Source organism: Mustelus asterias, chromosome 12 (genome assembly GCF_964213995.1).
Source record: "Mustelus asterias chromosome 12, sMusAst1.hap1.1, whole genome shotgun sequence".
NCBI classification, from domain to species: domain Eukaryota; kingdom Metazoa; phylum Chordata; class Chondrichthyes; order Carcharhiniformes; family Triakidae; genus Mustelus; species Mustelus asterias.
This window is the reverse complement of record NC_135812.1, coordinates 99906773-99925065: the sequence shown is the minus strand read 5'-3', so window position 1 is coordinate 99925065 and position 18293 is coordinate 99906773. Positions and strand designations below refer to the sequence as shown.

Here is an 18293-nt window from a genome sequence, read left to right as displayed (position 1 = left end):
CATAAACGCAAGCTTTGTTATTTACAACTAGTTGTTTTCAACTACTTCTGATTTATTTATAACCATTCAAATACACATTTGACTGCTAATTTACACACACGGTTTTTTTTGAGCAGATAACAATTCCTTTGCCCCCTTTGATGTTTTGGACATCAGGCTACACATTTAGTCTGATGCATACTGTGCAACAATACACAATACCTGCAAACTTAAGTGGAAAGCTTCAAAGTGCCAATTCTCTCCAGAAATTACGGCATCATGACCCTTTCCATAGCATGCGGGTACAATTTTGGCTTTTAAAAAGCATTTTAGACAGTGTAAGATGGGCATAAAGGGATATGGGCCAAACGCGGGCAATTGGGACCAACTAAATGTAAGAAAAAGGCAGCATGGACAAGTTGGGCTGAAGGGCCTGTTTCCATGCTGTAAATCTCTATGACTCTATCTGAAGCTCAAATTAGAAAAAAAAGACAAGCGTTGCTTTCAAATATACAGAAAGGACTCACCGGCATGTACGGGTCTGCCAGAACAGAAAGGAAGTACTTGTGGCCATTGTCTTTCACCAAGTCAGCCTGGCAAGACTGAAAAATAAAAAGAAAGTAAGTTGCATTATTAGGTCCACGCACAAAACAATCCTTGCTTGATAAAAGTATTGTTTAATTATAACCGTAAGCAGTTATCAAGATCTCTCTTATGGGAGGGCCACACACAGGCTATTTAACAGCCTTCTACCCAAGTGAAAAACCTGCTCCCGTAAATGTTGAGAGAATTGTGAGAGAGAGAGTTGTGAGATGGAGAGAACAAAAAACAAAGAAAATTACAGCACAGGAACAGGCCCTTCGGCCCTCCAAGCCTGCACCGACCATGCTGCCTGACTGAACTAAAACTCCCTACCCTTCCGGGGACCATATCCCTCTATTCCCATCCTATTCATGTATTTGTGCAGACGCCCCTTAGAAGTCACTAGCGTATCTGCTTCCACTACCTCCCCCAGCAGCGAGTTCCAGGTACCCACCACCCTCTGTGTAAAAAAAACTTGCCTCGTACATCTCCTTTAAACCTTACCCCTCGCACCTTAAACTTATGCCCCCTAGTAATTGACTCTTCCACCCTGGGAAAAAGCTTCTGACTATCCTCTCTGTCCATGCCCCTCATTATCTTGTAGACTTCTATCAGGAGAAAGAGAGAGAGACAAATTCATATCTCTTTATTTTGGAAGGCTATTTAGTACTCATGATTTGTTTATTATAACTGATACCAATGCTACTTAAGTCATAGGATGCTCATCATGAATTCCCTGGTGACTGTGAATAACCTATTTGGTTAACTGTAATAAAATAACCAGTGAAAGAACAATTATATTTCATGAAGTTATAAGGAACATCAGGTAATATTTATCTTACAATAACTCCAAACTAATTATGGTTATTTCCTCAGAATTCTAGGTTATTCACTTACAGCTATTGAGCACTGAAATATAACAAGCTCAAGTCACAGTCAAAATGGGCACAGTGAATACCGCAATTCATTTAAACGGCAATGTTGAATTTTTATGTGATTAAAGGTGCTGAATCAGAAAAATCACTTTGAACTCCCTGTGGATCCCCCACATCATTGGATGTACATTTTTCATGTTCTTCAACTTCATTACTTATTTAACAAAAAGTAGCACAAAATGTTTAAAATATGAAGCTGACTAACGGAGATGCAAGAGCCTTTTTAATTTGCAACGGTTCATATTATTGTACATCAAAAAGGCTAACAAAACCAGAGGGCACAAACCATAACGTAAAATACAGCTGAACATGTCCCTGGCACTTTTTAAAATTTTTCCTTACCATTTAAGGAAATAACTATACTAATTCGCATTTATAGATAAATTAACTTGCACAGCGACTCTGATCGTCCTCACTACATTAATTTATTCGTTAGTGTCACAAGTAGGCTTACATGAACACCGCAATGAAGTCACTGTGACAATCCCCTAGTCGCCACATTCTGGTGCCTGTTCGGGTACACTGAGGGAGAATTTGGCATGACTTAACCAGCACATCTTTCAGATTGTGGGAGGAAACCAGAGCACCCGGAGGAAACCCACGCAGACACGGGGAGAATGTGTAAACTCTGCACAGACAGTGACCCAAGCCGGGAATTGAACCCAGGTCCGTGGCGTTGTGAGGCAGCAGTGCTAACCACTGTGCCACCATGCTGCCCAGGCCAGAATTAGGGGAGCGCGAAGACCTTGGGAGGGTGGTGGGAATGGACAAGATCATGGAGAAAGGGAGGGGCAAACATCAAGGATTGATTTGAAAACAAAGATGAAAATTTTAAAATCACTATGTTGTCTGGTTGGGAGTCAATGCAGGTCAGCGAGCCCAGAAGTAATAGGGGAACAAGATCAGCTGCAAGCCAAGACACAGGCAACAAGAGGTTTGGATAACCTCAAGTGTATGGAGCGTGGCATACGGGAGACTAGCTAGGAGTGCATTGGAATATTCAAAAGTAACAAAAGCATGAATGAGGGCTTTGCAGCAGATGAGCTGTGAGAGGGACAAAGGTGAACAATGTTACAGAGGTGGAAATAGGCTTAGAGATAGCACAAATATGAGGTCAGAAGTTCGCCTCATGATCAAATATGATACCAAGCTTTGGTACACTGACTTAATCTGAAGCTGTTGCCAGAGTAAAGGGTGGAATCAGTCAAGGTAAACTGAGAGATGGTGATTTAACCTGAGGATCACCACATCTGAGGCGAGGGGCAAGGTTGAGAAGGAATAACCTCAGCCGCTACAGGAATTCAAACCCACGCTGTTATAGTCATAGTGGTTTACAGCATGGAAGCAGGTCCTTTGGCCCAACTTGTCCATGCCCCTTTTTTGTTTTAAACTGTTGGCGTCACTTCATCGCGAACCAGCCAACTGAGCTAACTGATCTCCTTAGTAGTTAGGGTAGAGTTTGAAGCAGGGACCAAAGACAATGGCTTCAGTCTTCACAATGTTGAACTGGAGTAAATTTTTGCACATCCCATACTGCAGTCTGGTAATTCACAACAGTGGGAGAGAAGAGAGAGATGGTGTTGAGATGGAATTAGGTACCATCCGCGTACTTGTGAAAACTAATGTCAGGTGATACCACCATCCACAACCTGTAGACGTGAAACGGGGTTGAGGGCAAGGATTGATCCTTTGGGAACACCAGGGGTAACAATGCAGGAGCAGGGAGAACTACTAAACGAAAGAATTGAAAGAGAACTGAAAATTCTTCTCTCTTTTCTCCCAGGTCAAAATATTAAAAATTGGCTATCTTTCCCTTTATTTTAAGTACCAAATAAAGAAGAACTCAACAAACTGCTACTACCTATATGGTACAAAGCAATATTGCCCAAAGAGAATGTTGCTTAAACTTACAGGGACAAATATCAGATTTGAGCAGTCCAGGTCAGTTAGTGCTTATCTTACGCAAAAATTGTCCTCACCATCTGATGTGACCCACATTTCAATAACTTTACTAAAGTTGGAATAACGTCGCATTTCAAATCAAGAATTAATTAAATTACATTTATATTTATTATTCTTGCTTTCGGCTTTCAAACTCCAATTTTGGGAAGGACAATTGTAAAGGAGACAATGCTAAATGCTGCATATGTAAGCTTATGGTCAAACAAGGGCAGGATCAGTTTACACTAGCAGAAAATATCCTTCAAGAAAGTGTAAGTTTATGAACAAAATATTGGCTTTCAGAATCAAAATTATCGATGTACTATGGCTGCAATTTTCTCTTGTAATTTGACACATTTTCTGTATCAACTCTTTCCTCCAACCCCCCCCCCCCCCCAAAAAGAAAAACATTCTTGGAAGAATACAACCAAGACAGTTTGGATCATCCTTTTTATGCCAGCTCATACATTTCTTGTTTCATTTTGTAGGCTGTATGGCCTAATTCTTTGTGAATGTGTTATTACAGAAAGGCTTCCTCTTACAATTGTCCAGGGTATACTTCATCTGTTAACTGAAAGTAACCCTTATTGGTAAAAATCCTCAATCTTGAGAAAGTGAAGTCATATTCTGGAGGCATTGAGACTCAGATGGATTTAGTTCTTTCTGGTGAATGCTCACGAGCGACGTATAAAGGCAACGTGGGTTCCATGATATCCTTAATGGGAACACTTCAATAAGTTTGAAAACTTCAAATGGCTTGAAATAGAAAGTCTTAAAAGATGAGGTGGGAATGGACTTGGATTTGAACACTGGAAGCTCCAGTCAGAAAACTCAGTGACATGGGTCACCTGGATGGATATCCACCTCACTCAAAGTCAGTTGTCAATTGTCCATCCTATGGCCACGCTTGATGGGGGCCGATAATAAAGGACCTATTGTTGAAGCAGCCAACTAGCCTTTAATAATACTTAGTACTTTCCCTACACCATAGCTACGACTGTAACACTACTTTCTGCACTCTCTCATTTCCTTCTCTATGAACGGTATGTTTTGTCTGTATAGCGTGCAAGAAACAATACTTTTCAATGTATGCTAATACATTTGACAACAATAAATCAAATAGTAGCTGCTGGTATTGAATTCAAAGGGTCCCAAACGAAAGATGAGGAGAACCTCTAGTTAGCCTTCAGGTCCAGATTTCACAGCAACTACAATGATTTAAAATGGACGGAAGACCATAAAACATAGGAGCAGAAGCAGGCCATTCGGCCCACATAAAATTTTAAGTACAGCAGTAGACAACATCTTTTTTCAGATTTTTCATTGCGATTTTTAACAAAAGGAGACCAGCATGGCATTTTCCGTTTCTGTGGATGCATCTTTATAGTTTCAGCACGATCGTATTAAAAATGTAAATGCTTCCATGTTTGCAACTTTTAAACATGTATTCCCACCTAATGTGCCCCAAAAATGGCTCAATGACTTGAAATATTAATATTGAAAGGAGTAAGCAATGGCACGAGTTCTATGCTTTCCCCACGCCTCAATTGCATACGCAGAAGTTTACTTTCTGACATTTGTTTATGAGATTGGCTGGAAATTTAAGAATAAGCCTCATTTCCCCATTACAGAAAACTCCTGCCTGACATTCAAAAAACTGTTTTTCTCCCATCCTCATGCAAGGAGGAAATATCAAACTTCCAAATCCATGACAACGTTTGTGACTGTATTAGAGACTTTAGAAAATGCCTAAATTAACAACAAGCAACAACTCCTGAGGGTTGTCGTTGTGCAGCTCAGAAGAGCGTAGTTGTCAAAAAACCTATTACACTAAAGGTTTATCGCAATTACATGAGGCGGAGAATGAGAATGAAGACCAATAATGTTTAAGTGAATGACATTTATACAGGTTTCAAAAGGTAATTCACAAAATATATGAAAGGGCAGGTTACATTAATAAAGGAGGCAATTCCACATTTTCTCCATCAGAAAAGTGAAAGGGTCCAACATAATAAAAAAAACTTGCATTCATGTAGCGTCTTTCACAACCTCAGGATATCCCAAGCATTTTGCAGCCAATAAACTGCTTTAGAAGTTCAGTCACTTGAAAAGTCAAAGATTTGTGCCTCGGAAATTCCCACAAACAGTAATGACCAGATAATTTGATATTTACTATGTTGATTAAGGGAATAACATTGGCGAGGACATCTTCAAAATAGTGCGATGGGATCGTTTACATCCACCTGACAGGGCAGGAAGGGCCTTGGTTCAATGTTTCGTCTGAAAAACAGCACCTCCCACAGTTTAGTACTCCCTCAGTATTGCACTGGAGTGTCAACCTAGATTTCTGTTTTCAACTCCTGGCTTAGGACTTGGAACCCACAACTTTTGTCACTGAAAATGGCAATGCAGGTGGAGAAGGTAGTCAAGAAGGCATATGGCATGCTTGCCTTCATCGGCCGGGGTATTGAGTTTAAAAATTGGCAAGTCATGTTGACACTTTATAGAACCTTAGTGAGGCCGCACTTGGAATATAGTGTTCAATTCTGGTCGCCACACTACCAGAAGGATGTGGAGGCTTTGGAGAGGGTACAGAAAAGATTTACCAGGATGTTGCCTGGTATGGAGGGCATTAGCTATGAGGAGAGGTTGGAGAAACATGGTTTGTTCTTACTGGAGCGACGGAGGTTGAGGGGAGAAGTCTACAAGATTATGAGGGGCATGAACAGGGTGGATAGTCAGAAGCTTTTTCCCAGGGTGGAAGAGTCAATTACTAGGGGGCATAGGTTTAAGGTGTGAGGGGCAAGTTTTAAAAGAGATGTACGAGGCATATTTTTTACACAGAGAGTGGTGGGTACCTGGAACTCGTTGCCGGGGGAGGTAGTGGTAGCGGATACAGTAGTGACCTTTAAGGGGCGTCTTGACAAGTACATGAATGAGATGGGAATAAAGGGATATGGTCCCCGGAAGCGTAGCGGGTTTTAGTTAAGTCAGGCAGCATGGTCGGTCAGGCTTGGAGGGCCGAAGGGCCTGTTCCTGTGCTGTAATTTTCTTTGTTCTTTTTGAAGCGAGTGCTACCAATGAGCATGACAGACACTAATATAGGAAGCAAGGAACCACTTACAGTTCATTAGGTCAGCAAAACAATATAGAAGGACAGTGCACAATACTGTGCTGTTCATCGGTATTAGTGAAAGGTGCCAATATCAGACAGCAGTGACACAGAATCTTACTTCAAAAAGAGAAAGGGAAGAATGCAGTCCTCCTTTAGAAATAGACTGTAAGACTGCTTAGAGACATGTTACTTATTTTGTTTCAATCAATTTAAATTGCACATATTCATCCAAGCGGTTTTATCTAAACAACCTTTGCATTTATAATACGATTTCCACGCAAAGTAATTTTGAATGCAGATCAATGCAAAAAGCGAAAGGATAACTCGGGTGTGCGATCCCAATCCAATTACCAAGTGCACTAAAGCCAAATGATGCAAGACTGTGTACCGCACCACTTTGAACTCGAGTCAGTGTGCTGAAAAGATTTATTTTAAACACGTCTAGGTGACATATGGTAAATATTGGAACTTCATACTTTTAAAACATTTAATGAGAAAGTTGAAGCTGCTCTCGACATAGTGACGATACTGTGCCTTTAAGAAATGTATTTTTACGTTACTTGTGAGGGGTATGTTTAGAATTCTGTTTGTCTGCACCTGGCAGTTCACCAGCTGAGAATGCAGGATAATAATTGATCCATGATAATGGATTGTGTTGTGAGCTACTGCGTTTTTGTTTCTTTTTGTTTATTTTTCCCTGGGGTTTAATTAGGGTGATTGACAAGAGACAGTGTCATGTGAATGGATGGAACTAAACTCACAGGAAAATAGTTAGTTTTCTGCTTGATCCTGAAAGTAGTAGTAAGTGTTTCTCTCTCTCTCTGGGGTCTGCTGTTTGGGATGTGCTAGGAAAAATAGGTCTCTTTCTCCAGAGCTGTTCTGGAGACTTGAGGATTGGCAGTCCACGTACCAGCACATAAGCCTGTGTGGTTTGCTAACTGATTCTGAAGATGAGTTTAAGCCTATGAAGAATATTGCTTACATTGGAACTAATAGACATAGATTAGGAGTTAAGAATTGTGTCATGTCATGTTTAAGTATTTCTATTGGTAAAAGTGAAGCTAATTAATTTAAGATTTAAACCGTATTGTTAAAATAAAGTTCATTTTGATAAAAGCTTCCCAGAGTGTCAATAGAATTGCAGCTGGAGTGAAACACCTTATCCTCACACTAATGCCAAAATTAAAAAATAGCTGGGGGCTAGTCACACTTCATAATATACTTTGGGGTCTCAGATCTGGTCTCCAACAATATCATAAGTTAGCTCTGACAAAGGGTCATCTGGACTCGAAACGTCAGCTCTTTTCTCTCCTTACAGAGGCTGCCAGACCTGCTGAGATTTTCCAGCATTTTCTCTTTTGGTTTCAGATTCCAGCATCTGCAGTAATTTGTTTTTATCATAAGTTAGCTGTTGGGGGAATGCGAAGCATGCATTAACTGGGCTCCAATGCTACCACCATTCAAAATTCATTGCAGCAGGAGATACCAGCTTCAGATTAGTAACTGCAGCTGAAGTAAGCCAAGGGCATGACTTATTGACACTAGTCTGAACCAAGTATCAAAAGTACCTGCATCATCCAAATCCAACTCAGGACCTAATGCATTATTTAAGTAGCACTAAGAAATTTCTGCTGTCTGTGGGGGAAAAAAAAGGACAAAAAAACTCTACTTGTTATTCTAGCTTCTTTCCCAAAATCAGAACTCAGCTTTGCCACAGTACATTTTAAAAAGCATCAAGCTTTTAATATAAAATTATATTATATGAGGATGTTTTAGGAACATTGGCTATTGCAGTCTCCGATCTCATTACCCTAGAGATGGGTATTGTCGATATGTAGTCTTCAAAATAAATAGTACTCATATGCTAGCTATCGGTAAGGCAGCACGGTGGCACAATGGTTAGCACTGCTGCCTCACAGTGTCAGGGATCCGGGTTCAATTCCCGGCTTGGGTCACTGTCTGTGCGGAGTCTGCACGCTCTCCCCGCGTCTATGTGGATTTCCTCCGGGTGCTCCGGTTTCCGTCCACAGTCCAAAAGACGTGCTGGTTAGATGCATTGGTCTTGCTAAATTCTTCCTCAGTTTACCCAAACGGGCACCGTAGTGTGGTGAGTAGGGGATTTTCATAGGAACTTCATTGCAGTGTTAATATACGCCTACTTGTGGCACTAATAACTAAACTTTAAAAACTTTATTGCAGAAAAGTCTGGGAGTAAATTAGATTCTACTGCCATTCCGCAGTATTTGGTATTGTTCTGCCCCTAGCCACATCCAAATGAAAGGACACCGCACACAGCCCCTAGTGTCCAGGAATGCTGGTATCTAACCAGCTAAGAGATGTACAAGTGCAGCCTGGGTCAACTTTTTTCTTCAAAAAGTGAAATGTTCTCTTTGCCTTTCTGCAAACAGTCACTTTACATCGGGTTGCCTCCGCTGGAGCACAGTTGAGACCAGGAACTGTGTGTGTATATGTGACGAAGTGCAGAAGCAAACTATTGCTCTGTCACTCCAGGGAACAGCAGAGGCTGTTTGCCAACAGCACGCTGTGACTATTTGGGGAGTGCAGCGGCACGCTTGTTGGGATAAGCATATGGAGTTTATTCAGTGCGACTTTAATAAAGATACAAAGCTTCAAAATGGAAAGACTCTCCATTTCCTCAATAGATCTCTGTATAGATATTAGCAGTTGATGTTAAATATTCATCTGATGGCACATGGTTTATAGCGTTTCCTAAAGATAACATTAGTTTCACTGTAACAGACTGCACAAGCCAGTGATTCTAGCTGCAAATTAATAACTGGAAACCTGAATATATATCAGCTTTTCACCGTGTGACTGGAATTACATGAGTCCTATAAAGCTATTCCCTTCTCAAATTGGCTACAATAAAATTCCTCATTTGTAAACTAAGTGGAAAGTGCAACATCAAAGGTCACTGTGACAATTTGCATAAATTCTGCCTTCCATGCCAAATTGAAATATATCCAACTTACTTTATTGCATCTTTTGACATGCGGGCCAATCGTATTACAAACGAACATGTGAAGATAGCATTTTGGTATCTCAAGCAGATATTTCTAGGCCAGGGAGTATTTTTAATTTTAGTAATTAACCATATTTGCATAATAACCTCTGTTGCAACTGCGTAAAGTTAGCAGGCTGCCGTCTTGGTTTACATCCAATGTGACAGGCTTTTATCAATGTGGACCCACATGCACGTCACACTGGCAAGCTTTTGGTAAATCATACATGTGATGCAGCCATGGTGGCGCAGTGGTTAGCACTGCTGCCTCTCAGTGCCGGGGACCCAGGTTCGATTCCCGGCTTGGGTCACTGCCTGTGCAGAGTCTGCACGTTCTCCCCGTGTCTGCATGGGTTTCCTCCGGGTGCTCTGGTTTCCTCCCACGGTTCCAAAGACGTGCTGGTTAGGTGTATTGGCCATGCTAAATTCTCCCTCAGTGTACCCGAACAGGCGCCGGAGTGTGGCGACTAGGAGATTTTCACAGTAACTTCACTGCAGTGTTAATGTAAGCCTACTTGTGACACTAATAAATAAACTTTAAAAAGACTTTACGGTCATTTAAATCATATTGCCAGAATTGGATGAAAAGTAAATGACAACTTGCCCTCTAATTTACTGTAATCAGTGACAGATGATAGAAAAGACAACTGCTTCAGCACCATTTCCACAAGGTCATTCAACAATGAAGATATTACACAAAAAATTGCAATGCAAGGTTACAGCAGTTGAAATTCTTGAATAAATTATGTAAACAGCCTTTGAAAGAAAAATAAAGTGCAAAGATGTCATAAATGGTTAATTCTGAAAAAAAGAGACATCTCTTATCATGGCAAGTCTATTAAAAATCATTTTAGATCAGCTAGAATAATTTACATTGATTTTTATGTTCAATTCTACATTGGCTTTCCGATAAAATGCAGCAAAAATAGTGGTAACACTGTCTCTAGCAATTTTAATAAATTGACTAGAATATTATACGTTATAGCAAGATGAAGAACCATAACAGTACCAGCTTACTTGATCAAGTTTTATCCTGATTGATATAATCACGCTGGTCTCTGCAGTCAAATCGTACAACAAACTGAAATTGCACTGCACCATTTGATTTGAACTGCAGTGATATTAAATTTTATTTCTCTGCATGTTACCAAAAAACAAAATGTGGGTAATTATTTTGCCAAATTAACATTAATGAGTGAAATGAAGCTTGATGCAAGCACTGTAGCTCCATGGTACTGATGTTAATTCATTAATTATGAGCATATTATACCCGAGCGGGTAGATCACTATGGATAAAACCAAAGTTTGCACCATTTATAATTGTTAAAATCTTTTGGTGCAGGCATAAAATGAAGCAGCTGCCAGAGTCAATATTCTCCAATATCAACCTGGCATCTAAACAAATACAAATTTAATACAGCTGCCAAACCCAACTCTCCTGAATGGGAGGTCCCCTTGGGCAGGAAATCATGGATGAAGAAACGAAAGGCATTCATCAGTTTCATTCGCATTTGCTTCGGAATTTGGATAAAACATGGAAGAAGTCCAACACTACATTAAGGTGAGGGGATTCTCCTCGGTCAGTGAGTCTCAGTTTGATCATGCCTGCGCAATAATAAAACTGCTTTAAAAAATCCAATAAGTTTTTGTTATTATGCAGCAATCTTCATAAAACCCAATGGCATCAAGGTCAGGCTAATACCTTAAGGAAAAGGGAAATTCCAGTGCCGTAATGTGTCCAGTTAGTATTTGTCTATTCTTAAAATTGTTAATCACATTTACATTAATAGAAATATTTTGTCAGCTAAATGATGAAGGCTACATCGCAGAACCATTCAAAAAGGTAAGTTACTTGAAAATTAAAGAAGTGAATCAAAGCTACAAGTGCTTACAATACAGTATTCTTTTGGCAGCACAGTGGTTAGCACTACTGCCTCACAGAGTCAGGTACCCGGGTTCGATTCCCGGCTTGGGTCACTGTCTGTGCGGAGTTTGCACATTCTCTCCGTGTCTGCATGGGTTTCCTCCCGGGCGCTCCGGTTTCCTCCCAGTCTGAAAGACGCGCATTGGCCATGCTGAATTCTCCTTCAGTGTACCTGAACAGGCACCAGAGAGTGGCGACTAGAGGATTTTCACAGTAACTTCACCGCAGTGTGAATGTACACCGACTTGTGACGAATAAGCAATAAAAAAAAAATAGAATCATAGAGGTTTGCAGCATGGAAACAGGCCCTTCAGCCCAACTTGTCCATGCCGCCCCTTTTTTTAACCCCTAAGCTAGTCCCAATTGCGTTTGGCCCATATCCCTCTATACCCATCTTACCCATGTAACTGTCTAAATGCTTTTTAAAAGACAAAATTGTACCTACCTCTACTACTACCTCTGGCAGCTTGTTCCAGACACTCACCACCCTGTATGTGAAGAAATTGCCCCTCTGGACACTTTTGTATCTCTCCCCTCTCACCTTAAACCTATGCCCTCTAGTTTTAGACTCCCCTACCTTTGGGAAAAGATATTGACTATCTAGCTGATCTATGCCCCTCATTTTTTTAGATCTCTATAAGATCGCCCCTGAGCCTCCTACGCTCCAGAGAAAAAAGGCCCTGTCCATCCAGCCTTTCCTTGTAACTCAAACCACCAAGTCCCAGTAGCATGCTAGTAAATCTTTTCTGCACTCTTTCTAGTTTAATAATACTCTTTCTATAATAGGGTGACCAGAACTGTACACGCTATTCCAAGTGTGGCCTTACCAATGTCTTGCACAACTTCAACAAGACAACTTCAATAACTCCTGTATTCAATGTTCTGACCAATGAAACCAAGCATTGCCTTCTCCACCAATCTGTCCACCTGTGACTCCACTTTCAAGGAGCTATGAACCTGTACCCCTAGATCTCTGTTCTATAACTCTCCCCAATGCCCTACCATTAACTGTTAAGTCCTGCCCTGGTTCAATCTACCAAAATACATCATCTCGCATTTAGCTAAATTAAACTCCATCTGCCATTCGTCAGCCCAATGGCCCCAATTGATCAAGATCCCGTTGCAATCCGAGATAACCTTCTTCACTTTCCACTATGCCACCAATCTTGGTGTCATCTGCAAACTTACGAGCCATGCCTACTAAATTCTCATCCAAATCATTAATATAAATGACAAATAACAGTGGACCCAGCATCGATCACTGAGGCACACCACTGGTCACAGGCCTCCAGTTTGAAAAACAACCCTGTCTTCTGTCATCAAGCCAATTTTGTATCCATTTGGCTATCTCACCCTGCATCCCATGAGATTTAACCTTATGCAACAACCTACCTATCTTGTCAAAGGCCTTGCTAAGGTCCATGTAAACAACATCATGGACTGCCCTCATCTACCTTCTTGGTTACCCCTTCAAAAAAATCACATTTGTGAGGCATGATTTTCCACTCACAAAGCCATGCTGACTGTCCCTAATCAGTCCTTGCATCTCTAAATGCCTGCAGATCCTGTCTCTCAAAATATCTTCCAACAACTTACCCACTGCAGATATGAGGCTCACCGGCCTGTAGCACCCAGGCTTTTCCCTGCAGCTCTTCTTAAACAAAGGCACAACATTTGACCCGCTCCAATCTTCAGGCACCTCACCTGTGACTATCGATGATTCAAATATCTCTGCTAGGGGACCTGCAATTTCCTCCCTAGCCTCCCACAATGTCCTGGGATATACTTCATCAGGTCCCGGGGATTCATCTTCCCTGCTGCGCTTTAAGACTTCCAGCATCTCCTTCTCTGTTATATGTATACTCCTCAAGTTCCTTAACATCCATGCTTTTCTCAACGGTGAATAGTGATGAGAAATATTCACTTAGAATCTCACCCATCTCGTGGATCCGCACATATGATGACCTTGTTGATCCTTAAGAGGCCCTACTCTCTCCCTAGTTATTCTTTTGCCCTTTATGTATTTGTAGAAGCTCTTTGGATTCTCCTTTGCCTTATCTGCCAAAACAATCGAGTCCCCTTTTTGCCCTCCTGATTTCTCTCTTAACTCTACTCCTACACCCTCTATATTCTTTAAGGGATCCACTTGATCCCAGCTGCCTATGCATGTCATGTGCCTCCTTCCTCTTCTTGACTAGAGTCTCAATACCCCGAGTCATCCAGGGTTCCCTACTTCTATCAGCTTTGCCCTTCACTCTAAGAGGAATTGCTTACCCTGAACCCTGGTTAACACACTTTTGAAAGCTTCCCAATTACCAGAGGTCCCTTTGCCTTCCCACAGACCCCCCCAATTAACTGTTCAAAATTCCTGCCTGATACCACCAAAATTGGCCTTGCCCCAATTTAGAATTTTAACTTTTGGGCCAGACCTATCGTCCTCCATAGCTATCTTAAAACTAATGAAATTATGGTCACTGGTCCCAAAGTGATCCCTCACTAGCACTGTCACCTGTCCTTCCTTATTTCCCAAGAGGAGGTCAAGTTTTGCCCCCTCTCTAGTCGGGCCATCCACATACTGAATGAGAAATCCCTCCTGAATACACTCAACAAATTTCTCTCCATCCAAGCCTCTAATACTATGGCTGTCCGAGTCAATGTTGGGAAAGTTAAAATCCCCTATTATTATCACCCTATGTTTCTTGGAGCTACCTGTAATCTCCTTACATATTTTCTCCACAATTTCCTGCCGACTATTTGGGGGCCTATACTGCAACCCTATCAAAGTGATTTCCCCCTTCTTATTTCTCAGTTCAACCCACATACTCAATGGGTGAACCCTCGGATATATCCCCTCTCAGTGCTGCCGTGATGTTTTCCTTTATCAAAAGTGCAACTCCCCCTCCCCTCTTACCTCCCATCTTTCCTATAGCATCTGTACCCTGGAACATTGAGCTGCCAGTCCTGTCCTTCCCTTAGCCATGTTTCAGTAATTGCTATAATATCTCAGTCCCATGTACCCATCCATGCCCTGAGTTCATCTGCCTTGCCCATCAGACCTCTTCCATTGAAATAAATGTAGTTTAATCTGGACTTCCCTTGCTCTCTGTCTTGCTTTTGCCTGATCTGTCTACTACTAGGATTATTGACACTGCCTTTACTATTTAATATGGTCTCTTTAACTTCTGTGCTGTCCTCAACCTTCTCTTCTGTCTCCCTACTGCTTTGGATCCCACCCCTGCCAAACTAGTTTAAACCCTCCCGAGTGGCTCTAGCAAATCTCCCGCCAGGATATGGCCTCAAACGTTGGCCCTTATTGTGGAGTAGCAAATGCATCATTCCTCAGAAGTAGAGATGTTTGTAAATTAACTAGTGCATTGAATAACTGAAGTAATTTTAACTATTAAGTGAAAAAGGAAATAAATCTGCAGCCACAGGATGAGATAACTTTTACAATTTTCAGTTCTAACACAACTTCTTCCATTGGCCTGGCTGCAGAAGTTCTACGATTTAACACCAGCTGTCTTTCTGAGAGAATTGGAGATATCTCATATCTAAGGGACTCAAAGTCAACAGGCTGCCTGACAAGATATCATCGGCACACATTTGAAGGCTGACAACAAGTCTCCAAATTAGATCACCGAGGGGAATTATGTGGGCGTTGAGGAGGGTGTCAAGGACACATCATTGTGGGAGTTCCGGAGATGATAATGATGTTTAAAAAATAAGAAATCAGTAGTTAAGAAATGCCAGTTACCATCAGGCGTGTAACAAATGGAGCTGAGGAATGGAAGAGAGATGGAGGAGGAGAACGGTGTGGTAGACTGTATCAAATGCTATAAGTGGTCAAGAAAAGCAAGTAGGGATAACAATCCAGGGTCACAGGTGCAGGATACGTTATACAGGACTTTGGCCAGGATTATCTTAGTGAGAAGTCTCACAACACCAGGTTAAAGTCCAACAGGTTTATTTGGTAGCACAAGCACTAGCTTTCGGAGCGCTGCTCCTTCATCAGGTGAGTGGGATTTCTGTTCACAAACAGGGCATATAAAGACACAAACTCAATTTACAAAATAATGGTTGGAATGCAAGTCTTTACAGGTAATCAAGTCTTAAAGGTACAGACAATGTGAGTGGAGAGAGGGTTAGGCACAGGCTAAAGAGATGTGTATTGCCTCCAGCCAGGACAGTTAGTGAGATTTTGCAAGCCCAGGCAAGTCGTGGGGGTTACTGAGAGTGTGGCATGAACCCAAGATCCCGGTTGAGGCTGTCCTCATGTGTGCGGAACTTGGCTTTCAGTCTCTGCTCAGCGACTCTGCGCTGTCGTGAAGGCCGCCTTGGAGAACGCTTACCCGAAGATCAGAGGCCGAATGCCCATGACCGCTGAAGTGCTCCTGAACAGGAAGAGAACACTCCTGCCTGGTGATTGTCAAGCGGTGTTCATTCATCCGTTGTCGTAGCGTCTGCATGGTCTCCCCAATGTACCATGTCTCGGGACATCCTTTCCTGCAGCTTATCAGGTAGATAACGTTGGCCGAGTTGCAAGTGTATGTACTGTGTACCTGGTGGATGGTGTTCTCACGCGAGATGATGGCATCCGTGTCGATGATCCGGCACGTCTTGCAGAGATTGCTGTGGCAGGGTTGTGTGGTGTCGTGGTCACTGTTCTCCTGAAGGCTGGGTAGTTTGCTGCGGCCAATGGTCTGTTTGAGGTTGTGCGGTTGTTTGAAGGCAAGAAGTGGGGGTGTGTGGATGGCCTTGGCGAGATGTTCGTCTTCATCAATGACATGTTGAAGGCTCCGGAGAAGATGTCGTAGCTTCTCCGCTCCAGGGAAGTACTGGACGACGAAGGGTACTCTGTCCGCTGTGTCCCATGTTTGTCTTCTGATGCCACCATCAGACTCACCATGGACTACTCTCCGGAATCGGTTGCATTCTTGGACACACGCATCTCCATCAAGGACGGTCACCTCAGCACTTCACTGTACCGCAAGCCTACGGATAACCTCACAATGCTCCACTTCTCCAGCTTCCATCCTAAACACGTTAAAGAAGCCATCCCCTGCGGACAAGCCCTCCGTATACACAGGATCTGCTCAGATGAGGAGGATCGCAACAGACACCTCCAGACGCTGAAAGATGCCCTCATAAGAACAGGATATGGTGCTCGACTCATCGATCAGCAGTTCCGACGCGCTACAGCGAAAAATCGCACCGACCTCCTCAGAAGACAAACACGGGACACAGCAGACAGAGTACCCTTCGTCGTCCAGTACTTCCCTGGAGCGGAGAAGCTACGACATCTTCTCTGGAGCCTTCAACATGTCATTGATGAAGACGAACATCTCACCAAGGCCATCCCCACACCCCCACTTCTTGCCTTCAAACAACTGCACAACCTCAGACAGACCATTGTCCGCAGCAAACTACCCAGCCTTCAGGAGAACAGTAACCACGACACCACACAACCCTGCCACAGCAACCTCTGCAAGACGTGCCGGATCATCGACACGGATGCCACCATCTCAAGTGAGAACACCATCCACCAGGTACACGGTACATACACTTGCAACTCGGCTAACATTGTCTACCTGATACGCTGCAGGAAAGGATGTCCCGAGGCATGGTACATTGGGGAGGCCATGCAGATGCTATGACAACAGATGAATGAACACCGCTCGACAATCACCAGGCAAGAGTGTTCTCTTCCTGTTGGGGAACACTTCAGTGGTCACGGGCATTCGGCCTCTGATCTTCGGGTAAGCGTTCTCCAAGGCGGCCTTCACGACACACGACAACGCAGAGTTGCTGAACAGAGACTGATAGCCAAGTTCCGCACACATGAGGACGGCCTTAACCAGGATCTTGGGTTCATGTCACACTATCTGTAACCCCCACGACTTGTCTGGGCTTGCAAAATCTCACTAACTGTCCTGGCTGGAGACAGTACACATCTCTTTAACTTGTGCTTAACCCTCTCTCCACTCACATTGTCTGTACCTTTAAGACTTGATTACCCGTAAAGACTCGCATTCCAACCATTATTTTGTAAATTGAGTTTGTGTCTATATATGCCCTGTTTGTGAACTGAAATCCCACTCACCTGATGAAAGGGGCAGCGCTCCGAAAGCTAGTGCTTGTGCTACCAAATAAACCTGTTGGACTTTAACCTGGTATTGTGAGACTTCTTACTGTGTTTACCCCAGTCCAACGCCGGCGTCTCCACATCAGGATTATCTTGGCATTGTGTGGAAGGTAGAAGCCAAACTAAAAGGTTTCAAACAGGGAATTTTGACAGAGTTGAGATGAATTAGACTGGCTAATGAAATATATCTGTTGCACAACTAAGATCACAATCTTCAAATCAATCCAAAACTTTCACTTAAGACTTTTCTATAAATAAACCCACAATAAGTAGGACTTCTACAGTCCTGAAATGTACATGCATCCAATGCAAGCACATTTTGCAAATGTTCAAAGAGAAAACTTGAAAGCCCCATTGTGTAGAGTAAATAAGTCTATGACACTTGGACTTTGAAACCAACATCACTAGGAAAAAATACCTAAAACATTGGCCTTGTTGCCGAATCTCACAAAGGAAGCACACACAAAGAAATGTTCTTCTGTTTCATCGTTTTATTTCTCTCTTTCCATGGGCTGCAATTTATTTTGGTCACCAAGATTATTATGGTTTCTCTTTTTCACTCAAAAATTTAAATAATGGCCTCTGTTAATTAATGCTCTTTTAATAGATCATGTCCCCCACTGACAATTGTTTTCCAACAGTACCCTGGCACT

The 18293-nt window shown here is 42.3% G+C and overlaps 1 protein-coding gene across 3 annotated transcripts in view; it reads right to left on the bottom strand.

Annotated features, from left to right (window-relative positions):
• Positions 1-18293, bottom strand: part of rptor (regulatory associated protein of MTOR, complex 1) — a 440065-nt gene that overhangs the window by 181021 nt on the left and 240751 nt on the right. For all 3 annotated transcript variants that reach the window (XR_013499184.1, XM_078225712.1, XM_078225713.1), the window contains exon 14: positions 507-581. Coding sequence is in view for 2 of the 3 variants with exons in the window: in XM_078225712.1 (XP_078081838.1) it covers positions 507-581 (75 nt within the window). In the remaining variant the exon portion in view is untranslated. The remainder of the gene's footprint in view (positions 1-506; positions 582-18293) is intronic.